The sequence below is a fragment of the Aulonocara stuartgranti genome (genome assembly GCF_965226115.1).
Source record: "Aulonocara stuartgranti genome assembly, chromosome: 23".
Taxonomy (NCBI): domain Eukaryota; kingdom Metazoa; phylum Chordata; class Actinopteri; order Cichliformes; family Cichlidae; genus Aulonocara; species Aulonocara stuartgranti.
The window spans coordinates 45,197,191-45,211,024 of NC_138958.1; the positions used below are offsets into that span (position 1 = coordinate 45,197,191).

Consider the following 13,834-nt stretch of genomic DNA (forward strand, 5'->3'; position numbering starts at 1 on the left):
CAAAAAAGTATTTAGTCAGCCACCGATTGTGCAAGTTCCCCAACTTAAAATGATGACAGAGGTCAGTAATTTGCACCAGAGGTACACTTCAACTGTGAGAGACAGAATGTGAAAAAAAAATCCATGAATCCACATGGTAGGATTTGTAAAGAATTTATTCGTAAATCAGGGTGGAAAATAAGTATTTGGTCAATAACAAAAATACAACTCAATACTTTGTAACATAACCTTTGTTGGCAATAACAGAGGTCAAACGTTTACTATAGGTCTTTACCAGGTTTGCACACACAGTAGCTGGTATTTTGGCCCATTCCTCCATGCAGATCTTCTCGAGAGCAGTGATGTTTTGGGGCTGTCGCCGAGCAACACGGACTTTCAACTCCCGCCACAGATTTTCTATGGGGTTGAGGTCTGGAGACTGGCTAGGCCACTCCAGGACTTTCAAATGCTTCTTACGGAGCCACTCCTTTGTTGCCCGGGCGGTGTGTTTTGAATCATTGTCATGTTGGAAGACCCAGCCTCGTTTCATCTTCAAAGTTCTCACTGATGGAAGGAGGTTTTGGCTCAAAATCTCACGATACATGGCCCCATTCATTCTGTCCTTAACACGGATCAGTCGTCCTGTCCCCTTGGCAGAAAAACAGCCCCATAGCATGATGTTTCCACCCCCATGCTTCACAGTAGGTATGGTGTTCTTGGGATGCAACTCAGTATTCTTCTTCCTCCAAACACGACGAGTTGAGTTTATACCAAAAAGTTCTACTTTGGTTTCATCTGACCACATGACATTCTCCCAATCCTCTGCTGTATCATCCATGTGCTCTCTGGCAAACTTCAGACGGGCCTGGACATGCACTGGCTTCAGCAGCGGAACACGTCTGGCACTGCGGGATTTGATTCCCTGTCGTTGTAGTGTGTTACTGATGGTGACCTTTGTTACTTTGGTCCCAGCTCTCTGCAGGTCATTCACCAGGTCCCCCCGTGTGGTTCTGGGATCTTTGCTCACCGTTCTCATGATCATTTTGACCCCACGGGATGAGATCTTGCGTGGAGCCCCAGATCGAGGGAGATTATCAGTGGTCTTGTATGTCTTCCATTTTCTGATGATTGCTCCCACAGTTGATTTTTTCACACCAAGCTGCTTGCCTATTGTAGATTCACTCTTCCCAGTCTGGTGCAGGTCTACAATACTTTTCCTGGTGTCCTTCGAAAGCTCTTTGGTCTTGGCCATGGCGGAGTTTGGAGTCTGACTGTTTGAGGCTGTGGACAGGTGTCTTTTATACAGATGATGAGTTCAAACAGGTGCCATTCATACAGGTAACGAGTGGGGGACAGAAAAGCTTCTTACAGAAGACGTTACAGGTCTGTGAGAGCCAGAGATTTTCCTTGTTTGAGGTGACCAAATACTTATTTTCCACCCTGATTTACGGATAAATTCTTTACAAATACCACCATGTGAATTCATGGATTTTTTTTTTCACATTCGGTCTCTCACAGTTGAAGTGTACCTCTGGTGCAAATTACTGACCTCTGTCATCATTTTAAGTGGGGGAACTTGCACAATCGGTGGCTGACTAAATACTTTTTTGCCCCACTGTATATCTCGATATTTTTGAAGCCAGAAAGTACGAACAAAAAGAGAGTTCTTAGTCAAAGCTGTGTCCCAAATCTCACACAGGCACATTTATTAACATACAGCGTAGATGTACATGAAACAGTTACTCAGAAATAAATGATCAGCATTTATTAAATAATAATGGTCCATAAATAAAAGAAAACAAGGTTGTTTTTGTGCATAACAAAAAGCTCACAATCGTGCAGTCAAAATGTAAACAGACGCTGAGCATAATAACAAGCAGCTGCTCTGTTCCCAGGTTCTACTGCGTGACTGACAGCCTGGAGTTTGAAACCCTCTTTGTAACCGTGTCTCTTACAGGTGCCATTTATGGTCCTTATACACACTCAATACAGTAATATTACGTTGAAGCACAGTACGTATCACTCCGCGAGGCTCCTTGTAGCTGTAATGCTCCAACAATCCATCAAGCGGTGCGGCCTCGTAGCTGAGCAAAGTCGTACCAAAACATCTTTTGAAAGGTTTCTGAGCGCCGTGTAGCACATAAAATGGGTTCGAGGTCAGTAAGCACAACCAGAATTCATCCATAAGGCGCACTGTCGATTTATGAGAAAATTACAGGATTTTAAGTGCAGAAAATATAGTTTATGGTTTTCCTTTGATCTTAGCAAATATCTACGCCTCTAATTGGGACGATCACAGATTTTTCACTAATGTCTTTGCGCGGCTCCCCAATATGTCATCACACAATATCATCTTTGAGGGAGACCTAAACTGCTCATTATCTGCTATGGACCACAGTTCACACAAAAGTACACTTAGTCCAAAGTCAGCATGCGTCATTCAGAGCTTTCTTGATAATTATGGGCTGGCTGATGTATGGAGATTTCATAATCCTGCTTCACGTCAATACTCTTTTTTTTTCTAATGTCCATAAAACATATATTTGTATAGAAAAACGTCTCCCTTTAGTTACAGAATGTGATTATAAGACTCTGGTGATTTCTCCTCTTGCTTTTTCAATGTGTATTCCTGATGCCTGCTCCAACTATCAGCCATGGAGATTCAACTCAGTGTTGTTAGCAGATGAAGAGTTTGTCAGTTACAAAAGGTCTCAAAGAGATTTTTTTTCTATCAATCAGACCCCAGAGATGTCATCATCAGTCATTTGGGAATCTCTAAAAGCATCTGAGAGGCCAAATAATTTCATTTTGTGCCAAACAAAGTGCAACACTGAAAGAACATCATCCATAAATATTGAGTAAGAACTGGACTCTCATACAGCGAGACTCAAATGCCTTTAAACATCAGCTTATCCTGCTGATCCAAGTCCAACACTGAGTTTGTAAAAACATGTTTGTCAATCATTTTGTTTGGTTTCTGAGGAAAAAGATTCAATAACTTGCTGCTAATACACAACATTTCATCATATTTCCTCATAACCCTCTTTTGTCTGACCATTTGATCCCATTTGAATTTGCAATAAAGGATCCACAGAGTTTGGTGACAATAATGACAGTAGATGTTTGTGTGAAAGTGCTGGAAGCAAATGAGTGTGTGATGTTCTTTCAGTGTTGCACTTTGTAGACGCTCCCTGAGCACTGGTCTCACAGCCAGCTGCACATAGAGACCAGTGTTGTTAGTCCAGGTCAGAAGATGACTTGTTGGAATGAAAATGAGCTTGTAGTTTGTCTGCTTTAATAATGTGACTGGAAAAAGGTGTTGGACTTCAAATATGTCCATTTCTGTCACACTTCACCTTTAAAAGTGAAGCCATGTGGTTCCTGGAAGGAAAAACACGACTTTTTCAAGTCTTTGTCCTGTTTTTATGAGAAATGTACGACTTTAATGTGAAACATTCAGAGTTTTTTCTCTTGTTGTGTTTGTTTGAAGCTGCTTCCTGTTGGCTTCAGCTGTTTGGAGTTTCCATTTTCTAAACTTCTACATTCTGAACCTTCTTCAGCTCTGAACAGATGATGAAACACTGAATGATTTCAAGCACTTTGTCTAATAAACTTACATCTTTCATTCTTTATACAGATTGAAGGGCTGTGGTTTGTCAGAGATCAGCTGTGATTATCTGGCAGCAGCACTGAAGTCCAACCCCTCCCATCTGAGACAGCTGGACCTGAGTAATGACTCCTCCTCTTCTTCAACTAAGAACTACAAGCTGCAGGATCCAGGAGTGAAGCATCTGTGTGGTTTCCTGGAGAGTCCAGGATGTAAACTTGAAACTCTGAGGTCAGTCAGCATGTTTTAGTTGTGCTGAGATGAATATGATGTGAAAGTTGTGCTGACACTAAACTGCAGACATCAGGCTGATATTATACTGATCCACACTGAGGATCTTCATGGTAAAGTCTGTTTTCTTCTTCTCTGGTTTAGTCCATTGACTGCAGCAGAACAATGTTCACATTTCAAACAGTGATACTCAACTTATGGCCCGCGGCCCACACGCGGCCTGCCCACCTTTCCTGATTCAGAGAGAGGGGACCCTGATTAACTGTGTAGCTTCTTCCTCACAGTTCTAAGTATCAGACACAACAATGAATAATCCACAGCTGACTGTCTTTAGCAGGTCAAAGGTCACGGCACACAGCAGACAGTCAGAAATATTCTAACTCTGATCATTTATCAGTTGTGACACTGTGAGACTTGATCAGAGGTGTGATCATCACAGCAGAGGCCTTTGTGTCAAAGTCACTGAGGATCAAACAGAAACACATGAAGCAGATTTTCCTCTTCTGGCTTTTTATAGCAGATAACCTTCAAAATATTCTGCAGTCGATCAAAAACTGAAGCAAACCATGAAGCAACATGTGAACATGAGCTGATGCTGCTGAAGTGAAGCAAAGTTACAGAGGTTTGATTACAGACACAGCTGAGAGTTTGTAATCTGTCATCATTTTAAAAAGTTTCCATGGAACAGCAGAAATGAGGCTTTACTGTCAGAGGCCGACAGCACTGAACACAACAGCAGACTGGTGGCTAATAAACAGTGAATGATGCAGAAACAGATGTTTGAAGCTGTTCTTGGAGTACACTGAGAGAGAGAGAGCTGTGCAGGCAGGAACAGCCAAAGTCAGAGAGAATTCATGAGCATATTGATCAAACGTGAAGCAGAGTTTGGATCTTCTTTTGCTGCTGCTTCACTCAGTTTTGGTTGGAGACAGATGAAACCTGCAGCTTCAGGATCTGTGAGCTGTCCACTTTCAGCCCCGACGGCGTGTCCGTGTACGTGCCGTCGAGTGAACGATCCACGCTCTGTGTTTCCATCTTTGTGTGTTTAGCTGCTCTCATTTACTGTTTTAGCTGTTTGCTGCTTGTTGAAATAGTTTGTGAGCTTTAACCTGAGATTCTGGCAAAATACATTTATATTAAACATCGATTCAGGATTGAATGAATCAACATCGTTTTATTCAAATTAAAACCATTTAAATGGGAACATGAATTTTTTACAGCCGCCTCTGATGCTGGGTAATGTCAGCTGGTCCATGTGCAGCTGGCTGTGAGGCTCAGGGAGCGTCTACAAAGTGCAACACTGAAAGAACATCATCCATAAATATTGAGTAAGAACTGGACTCTCATACAGCGAGACTCAAATGCCTTTAAACATCAGCTTATCCTGCTGATCCAAGTCCAACACTGAGTTTGTAAAAACATGTTTGTCAATCATTTTGTTTGGTTTCTGAGGAAAATGATTCAATAACTTGCTGCTAATACACAACATTTCATCATATTTCCTCATAACCCTCTTTTGTCTGACCATTTGATCCCATTTGAATTTGCAATAAAGGATCCACAGAGTTTGGTGACAATAATGACAGTAGATGTTTGTGTGAAAGTGCTGGAAACAAATGAGTGTGTGATGTTCTTTCAGTGTTGCACTTTGTAGACGCTCCCTGAGCACTGGTCTCACAGCCAGCTGCACATAGAGACCAGTGTTGTTAGTCCAGGTCAGAAGATGACTTGTTGGAATGAAAATGAGCTTGTAGTTTGTCTGCTTTAATAATGTGACTGGAAAAAGGTGTTGGACTTCAAATATGTCCATTTCTTTCACACTTCACCTTTAAAAGTGAAGCCATGTGGTTCCTGGAAGGAAAAACACGACTTTTTCAAGTCTTTGTCCTGTTTTTATGAGAAATGTACGACTTTAATGTGAAACATTCAGAGTTTTTTCTCTTGTTGTGTTTGTTTGAAGCTGCTTCCTGTTGGCTTCAGCTGTTTGGAGTTTCCATTTTCTAAACTTCTACATTCTGAACCTTCTTCAGCTCTGAACAGATGATGAAACACTGAATGATTTCAAGCACTTTGTCTAATAAACTTACATCTTTCATTCTTTATACAGATTGAAGGACTGTGGTTTGTCAAAGATCAGCTGTGATTATCTGGCAGCAGCACTGAAGTCCAACCCCTCCCATCTGAGAGAGCTGGACCTGAGCTCCAACAACAACCTGCAGGGTCCAGGAGTGAAGCATCTGTGTGGTTTCCTGGAGAGTCCAGGATGTAAACTTGAAACTCTGAGGTCAGTCAGCATGTTTTAGTTGTGCTGAGATGAATATGATGTGAAAGTTGTGCTGACACTAAACTGCAGACATCAGGCTGATATTATACTGATCCACACTGAGGATCTTCATGGTAAAGTCTGTTTTCTTCTTCTCTGGTTTAGTCCATTGACTGCAGCAGAACAATGTTCACATTTCAAACAGTGATACTCAACGTATGGCCCGCGGCCCACACGCGGCCTGCCCACCTTTCCTGATTCAGAGAGAGGGGACCCTGATTAACTGTGTAGCTTCTTCCTCACAGTTCTAAGTATCAGACACAACAATGACTAATCCACAGCTGACTGTCTTTAGCAGGTCAAAGGTCACGGCACACAGCAGACAGTCAGAAATATTCTAACTCTGATCATTTATCAGTTGTGACACTGTGAGACTTGATCAGAGGTGTGATCATCACAGCAGAGGCCTTTGTGTCAAAGTCACTGAGGATCAAACAGAAACACATGAAGCAGATTTTCCTCTTCTGGCTTTTTATAGCAGATAACCTTCAAAATATTCTGCAGTCGATCAAAAACTGAAGCAAACCATGAAGCAACATGTGAACATGAGCTGATGCTGCTGAAGTGAAGCAAAGTTACAGAGGTTTGATTACAGACACAGCTGAGAGTTTGTAATCTGTCATCATTTTAAAAAGTTTCCATGGAACAGCAGAAATGAGGCTTTACTGTCAGAGGCCGACAGCACTGAACACAACAGCAGACTGGTGGCTAATAAACAGTGAATGATGCAGAAACAGATGTTTGAAGCTGTTCTTGGAGTACACTGAGAGAGAGAGAGCTGTGCAGGCAGGAACAGCCAAAGTCAGAGAGAATTCATGAGCATATTGATCAAACGTGAAGCAGAGTTTGGATCTTCTTTTGCTGCTGCTTCACTCAGTTTTGGTTGGAGACAGATGAAACCTGCAGCTTCAGGATCTGTGAGCTGTCCACTTTCAGCCCCGACGGCGTGTCCGTGTACGTGCCGTGGAGTGAACGATCCACGCTCTGTGTTTCCATCTTTGTGTGTTTAGCTGCTCTCATTTACTGTTTTATCTGTTTGCTGCTTGTTGAAATAGTTTGTGAGCTTTAACCTGAGATTCTGGCAAAATACATTTATATTAAACATCGATTCAGGATTGAATGAATCAACATCGTTTTATTCAAATTAAAACCATTTAAATGGGAACATGAATTTTTTACAGCCGCCTCTAATGCTGGGTAATGTCAGCTGGTCCATGTGCAGCTGGCTGTGAGGCTCAGGGAGCGTCGACAAAGTGCAACACTGAAAGAACATCATCCATAAATATTGAGTAAGAACTGGACTCTCATACAGCGAGACTCAAATGCCTTTAAACATCAGCTTATCCTGCTGATCCAAGTCCAACACTGAGTTTGTAAAAAGATGTTTGTCAATCATTTTGTTTGGTTTCTGAGGAAAAAGATTCAATAACTTGCTGCTAATACACAACATTTCATCATATTTCCTCATAACCCTCTTTTGTCTGACCATTTGATCCCATTTGAATTTGCAATAAAGGATCCACAGAGTTTGGTGACAATAATGACAGTAGATGTTTGTGTGAAAGTGCTGGAAGCAAATGAGTGTGTGATGTTCTTTCAGTGTTGCACTTTGTAGACGCTCCCTGAGCACTGGTCTCACAGCCAGCTGCACATAGAGACCAGTGTTGTTAGTCCAGGTCAGAAGATGACTTGTTGGAATGAAAATGAGCTTGTAGTTTGTCTGCTTTAATAATGTGACTGGAAAAAGGTGTTGGACTTCAAATATGTCCATTTCTGTCACACTTCACCTTTAAAAGTGAAGCCATGTGGTTCCTGGAAGGAAAAACACGACTTTTTCAAGTCTTTGTCCTGTTTTTATGAGAAATGTACGACTTTAATGTGAAACATTCAGAGTTTTTTCTCTTGTTGTGTTTGTTTGAAGCTGCTTCCTGTTGGCTTCAGCTGTTTGGAGTTTCCATTTTCTAAACTTCTACATTCTGAACCTTCTTCAGCTCTGAACAGATGATGAAACACTGAATGATTTCAAGCACTTTGTCTAATAAACTTACATCTTTCATTCTTTATACAGATTGAAGAGCTGTGGTTTGTCAGAGATCAGCTGTGATTATCTGGCAGCAGCACTGAAGTCCAACCCCTCCCATCTGAGAGAGCTGGATCTGAGTAAGAACCACCTGAAGGATCCAGGAGTGAAGCATCTGTGTGGTTTCCTGGAGAGTCCAGGATGTAAACTTGAAACTCTGAGGTCAGTCAGCATGTTTTAGTTGTGCTGAGATGAATATGATGTGAAAGTTGTGCTGACACTAAACTGCAGACATCAGGCTGATATTATACTGATCCACACTGAGGATCTTCATGGTAAAGTCTGTTTTCTTCTTCTCTGGTTTAGTCCATTGACTGCAGCAGAACAATGTTCACATTTCAAACAGTGATGCTCAACGTATGGCCCGCGGCCCACACGCGGCCTGCCCACCTTTCCTGATTCAGAGAGAGGGGACCCTGATTAACTGTGTAGCTTCTTCCTCACAGTTCTAAGTATCAGACACAACAATGAATAATCCACAGCTGACTGTCTTTAGCAGGTCAAAGGTCACGGCACACAGCAGACAGTCAGAAATATTCTAACTCTGATCATTTATCAGTTGTGACACTGTGAGACTTGATCAGAGGTGTGATCATCACAGCAGAGGCCTTTGTGTCAAAGTCACTGAGGATCAAACAGAAACACATGAAGCAGATTTTCCTCTTCTGGCTTTTTATAGCAGATAACCTTCAAAATATTCTGCAGTCGATCAAAAACTGAAGCAAACCATGAAGCAACATGTGAACATGAGCTGATGCTGCTGAAGTGAAGCAAAGTTACAGAGGTTTGATTACAGACACAGCTGAGAGTTTGTAATCTGTCATCATTTTAAAAAGTTTCCATGGAACAGCAGAAATGAGGCTTTACTGTCAGAGGCCGACAGCACTGAACACAACAGCAGACTGGTGGCTAATAAACAGTGAATGATGCAGAAACAGATGTTTGAAGCTGTTCTTGGAGTACACTGAGAGAGAGAGAGCTGTGCAGGCAGGAACAGCCAAAGTCAGAGAGAATTCATGAGCATATTGATCAAACGTGAAGCAGAGTTTGGATCTTCTTTTGCTGCTGCTTCACTCAGTTTTGGTTGGAGACAGATGAAACCTGCAGCTTCAGGATCTGTGAGCTGTCCACTTTCAGCCCCGACGGCGTGTCCGTGTACGTGCCGTCGAGTGAACGATCCACGCTCTGTGTTTCCATCTTTGTGTGTTTAGCTGCTCTCATTTACTGTTTTAGCTGTTTGCTGCTTGTTGAAATAGTTTGTGAGCTTTAACCTGAGATTCTGGCAAAATACATTTATATTAAACATCGATTCAGGATTGAATGAATCAACATCGTTTTATTCAAATTAAAACCATTTAAATGGGAACATGAATTTTTTACAGCCGCCTCTAATGCTGGGTAATGTCAGCTGGTCCATGTGCAGCTGGCTGTGAGGCTCAGGGAGCGTCGACAAAGTGCAACACTGAAAGAACATCATCCATAAATATTGAGTAAGAACTGGACTCTCATACAGCGAGACTCAAATGCCTTTAAACATCAGCTTATCCTGCTGATCCAAGTCCAACACTGAGTTTGTAAAAAGATGTTTGTCAATCATTTTGTTTGGTTTCTGAGGAAAAAGATTCAATAACTTGCTGCTAATACACAACATTTCATCATATTTCCTCATAACCCTCTTTTGTCTGACCATTTGATCCCATTTGAATTTGCAATAAAGGATCCACAGAGTTTGGTGACAATGATGACAGTAGATGTTTGTGTGAAAGTGCTGGAAGCAAATGAGTGTGTGATGTTCTTTCAGTGTTGCACTTTGTAGACGCTCCCTGAGCACTGGTCTCACAGCCAGCTGCACATAGAGACCAGTGTTGTTAGTCCAGGTCAGAAGATGACTTGTTGGAATGAAAATGAGCTTGTAGTTTGTCTGCTTTAATAATGTGACTGGAAAAAGGTGTTGGACTTCAAATATGTCCATTTCTGTCACACTTCACCTTTAAAAGTGAAGCCATGTGGTTCCTGGAAGGAAAAACACGACTTTTTCAAGTCTTTGTCCTGTTTTTATGAGAAATGTACGACTTTAATGTGAAACATTCAGAGTTTTTTCTCTTGTTGTGTTTGTTTGAAGCTGCTTCCTGTTGGCTTCAGCTGTTTGGAGTTTCCATTTTCTAAACTTCTACATTCTGAACCTTCTTCAGCTCTGAACAGATGATGAAACACTGAATGATTTCAAGCACTTTGTCTAATAAACTTACATCTTTCATTCTTTATACAGATTGATGGGCTGTGGTTTGTCAGATATTGGCCTTGATTATCTGGCAGCAGCACTGAAGTCCAACCCCTCGTATCCCACAGAGGTGGACCTGAGTGGAACCTACAGCAACCTGAAGGGTTCAGGAGTGAAGCATCTGTGTGATTTTCGGGAGAATCCACGATGTCGATTTGAAACTCTGAGGTCAGTCAGCATGTTTTAGTTGTGCTGAGATGAATATGATGTGAAAGTTGTGCTGACACTAAACTGCAGACATCAGGCTGATATTATACTGATCCACACTGAGGATCTTCATGGTAAAGTCTGTTTTCTTCTTCTCTGGTTTAGTCCATTGACTGCAGCAGAACAATGTTCACATTTCAAACAGTGATACTCAACGTATGGCCCGCGGCCCACACGCGGCCTGCCCACCTTTCCTGATTCAGAGAGAGGGGACCCTGATTAACTGTGTAGCTTCTTCCTCACAGTTCTAAGTATCAGACACAACAATGACTAATCCACAGCTGACTGCCTTTAGCAGGTCAAAGGTCACGGCACACAGCACTCTGGGAAACAGTTTGGAGCAGGAATTCTTGCACATTTACAAACTGACACTGCTGCACGGCATGCTGGGTAATGCTAGCTGCTCAGGTATGGCCGTGCTAACGGCTGTGAGACTCTGTGGCTGCAGAACACTGAAGAAGAGAAAAGAGAGGTGGAGGATGAAGAAAAGAGGCGGAGATGAAGCAGAAGTTTAACTCTAGAGAGGAGCTGTGTCTGTGTGGGTGGGGCTCAGGCAGCTCCGCCCACACAGTGACAGTGAAGCAGGTGAAGAGTAATAAATGAAGACAGCAGACAGTATTTGATAAGCTGATGTACAAACATGTAGGTCGTGTCCAAATTCATGGGCTGCATCCTTCTGAGGCCGCATTTGTAGACCGATTACGTCACAGCGACACGTCGAAGGCTGTCCAAATTCGTAGACTCCTCCGAATGCAGCCAACAAATGCGTCCTCCTTTTCCCCGAATTTGAAGGATGGGTCGGGTGTGTCCTTCGTGGCCTACCATATCCCAGAATTCATAGCGCGGCCCAGCCAAACTCCAGTTTCCAACAATGGCGGCCGCTACTAAGTTTTAAAATTACTCATACTAATCTTTTTCGTCACAAAATAAACTTTTAACATATTTTCAGGCGAGAAAGTAGCTGTGTAAACATCAAATATCTGCTCGGTTTATCAAGATACCGCATATTTCCAAAAGTGCTTCGACGTTTTCGGAGACGTCTGCTACCCACCAGCTCGATAGCTCGCCGGGAGCTCGAGGGTCACTGAAGCCGCCGAGAACGGCACAACTCCCGGCACATCATTTTCAGATCACCGCGGACTTTCGCTACTCAGGTTAAACGTGATATATAAGTCACTTAGACAACCTCAAAATGTTATTGTTTGGCTTTTTTCAGTGTTTTGTTTGTTCGTGAGTAAATCGGTTTGGCTGAGATTAAAGTTATTAGATTAGATAAAATAAAACTTTATTAATCCCCCAGGTGGGTTCCTCCTTGGTCTTTACAGAGCTGACTAAACGTCAAACAGAAAACTGATTAAACAGAAGTATGAGACGGTCGAGAATTTACGCCAGTGTCCTGTTATATTTTAGATAGCAAGAAGCAGACGGCTGAGTTTATTAAACTCCACCGAGACAGCGGTGACGCTAATCAGAAGGCTAGACCGTCCAATTTCCCCAGCCGTTTATTTCCAGCCTACCCGACCTTCTGAGGACCCAGCCCACGTAGACCGCAAAGGCCGGGTCCTCGGGAGGATGCAGCCCATGAATTTGGACACGACCGTAGAATGATGGTGGCAGCTACAGAAACAGGTCCATACAGACTGAAGCGTGTCTCAGTCTGAATGTACACTGCTGTTATAAGAGCTGTGGAAACTCAGGTCAAAAGGACGAAACCACACTGCTGACAGTTCCAGGACAGTCACAGAGTTACAGCATCATTTGTGACCATAAAGACAGAAAGCTCATCCAAATCCTGGGATTAAAAGTCTGTCCTGGTGGTGTCCAGTCAAACACGTCTCTGTGAAAGCTTCAATCCAACAGGCTCCAAAGTCCTTCTGCTCATTTCCTCGCCGGGTTCTTGATGCTCCTGTACCATCTCTCTGTCATCCTCCTCGCTCCCTCTTTGCACTCACAGTCTTTGTGCATCATTAACACTCACATGTGGAAAACCAAAGTTTTACTGGGCAGAAGATGATCATCAGTGACTCTGTCTTTAAAATACTCTTGTTAGAAATGTACGACTTTAATGTGAAACATTCAGAGTTTTTTCTCTTGTTGTGTTTGTTTGAAGCTGCTTCCTGTTGGCTTCAGCTGTTTGGAGTTTCCATTTTCTAAACTTCTACATTCTGAACCTTCTTCAGCTCTGAACAGATGATGAAACACTGAATGATTTCAAGCACTTTGTCTAATAAACTTACATCTTTCATTCTTTATACAGATTGAGGGGCTGTGGTTTGTCAGAGATCAGCTGTGATTATCTGGCAGCAGCACTGAAGTCCAACCCCTCCCATCTGAGAGAGCTGGACCTGAGCGACAACTACAACCTGCAGGATCCAGGAGTGAAGCATCTGTGTGGTTTCCTGGAGAGTCCAGGATGTAAACTTGAAACTCTGAGGTCAGTCAGCATGTTTTAGTTGTGCTGAGATGAATATGATGTGAAAGTTGTGCTGACACTAAACTGCAGACATCAGGCTGATATTATACTGATCCACACTGAGGATCTTCATGGTAAAGTCTGTTTTCTTCTTCTCTGGTTTAGTCCATTGACTGCAGCAGAACAATGTTCACATTTCAAACAGTGATACTCAACGTATGGCCCGCGGCCCACACGCGGCCTGCCCACCTTTCCTGATTCAGAGAGAGGGGACCCTGATTAACTGTGTAGCTTCTTCCTCACAGTTCTAAGTATCAGACACAACAATGAATAATCCACAGCTGACTGCCTTTAGCAGGTCAAAGGTCACGGCACACAGCACTCTGTGAAACAGTTTGGAGCAGGAATTCTTGCACATTTACAAACTGACACTGCTGCACGGCATGCTGGGTAATGCTAGCTGCTCAGGTATGGGCGTGCTAACGGCTGTGAGGCTCCGTGGCTGCAGAACACTGAAGAAGAGAAAAGAGAGGTGGAGGATGAAGAAAAGAGGCGGAGATGAAGCAGAAGTTTAGCTCCAGAGAGGAGCTGTGTCTGTGTGGGCGGGGCTCAGACAGCTCCGCCCACTCAGTTTGTTCCCTCCTGATTCATCTGCATGTGTTCTGCTTCACACTGCTCACCTCCACCAAAGACTTCACAAACATCTTCTTTCT

The 13,834-nt window shown here is 42.8% G+C and overlaps 1 protein-coding gene across 1 annotated transcript in view; it reads left to right on the forward strand.

Annotated features, from left to right (window-relative positions):
• LOC309701482 (uncharacterized protein) overlaps positions 1-13,834 on the forward strand; it is a 2,150,955-nt gene that overhangs the window by 606,039 nt on the left and 1,531,082 nt on the right. The window contains exon 13 of the mRNA XM_082525718.1: positions 12,966-13,142. Coding sequence (XP_082381844.1) covers positions 12,966-13,142 — 177 coding nt within the window. The remainder of the gene's footprint in view (positions 1-12,965; positions 13,143-13,834) is intronic.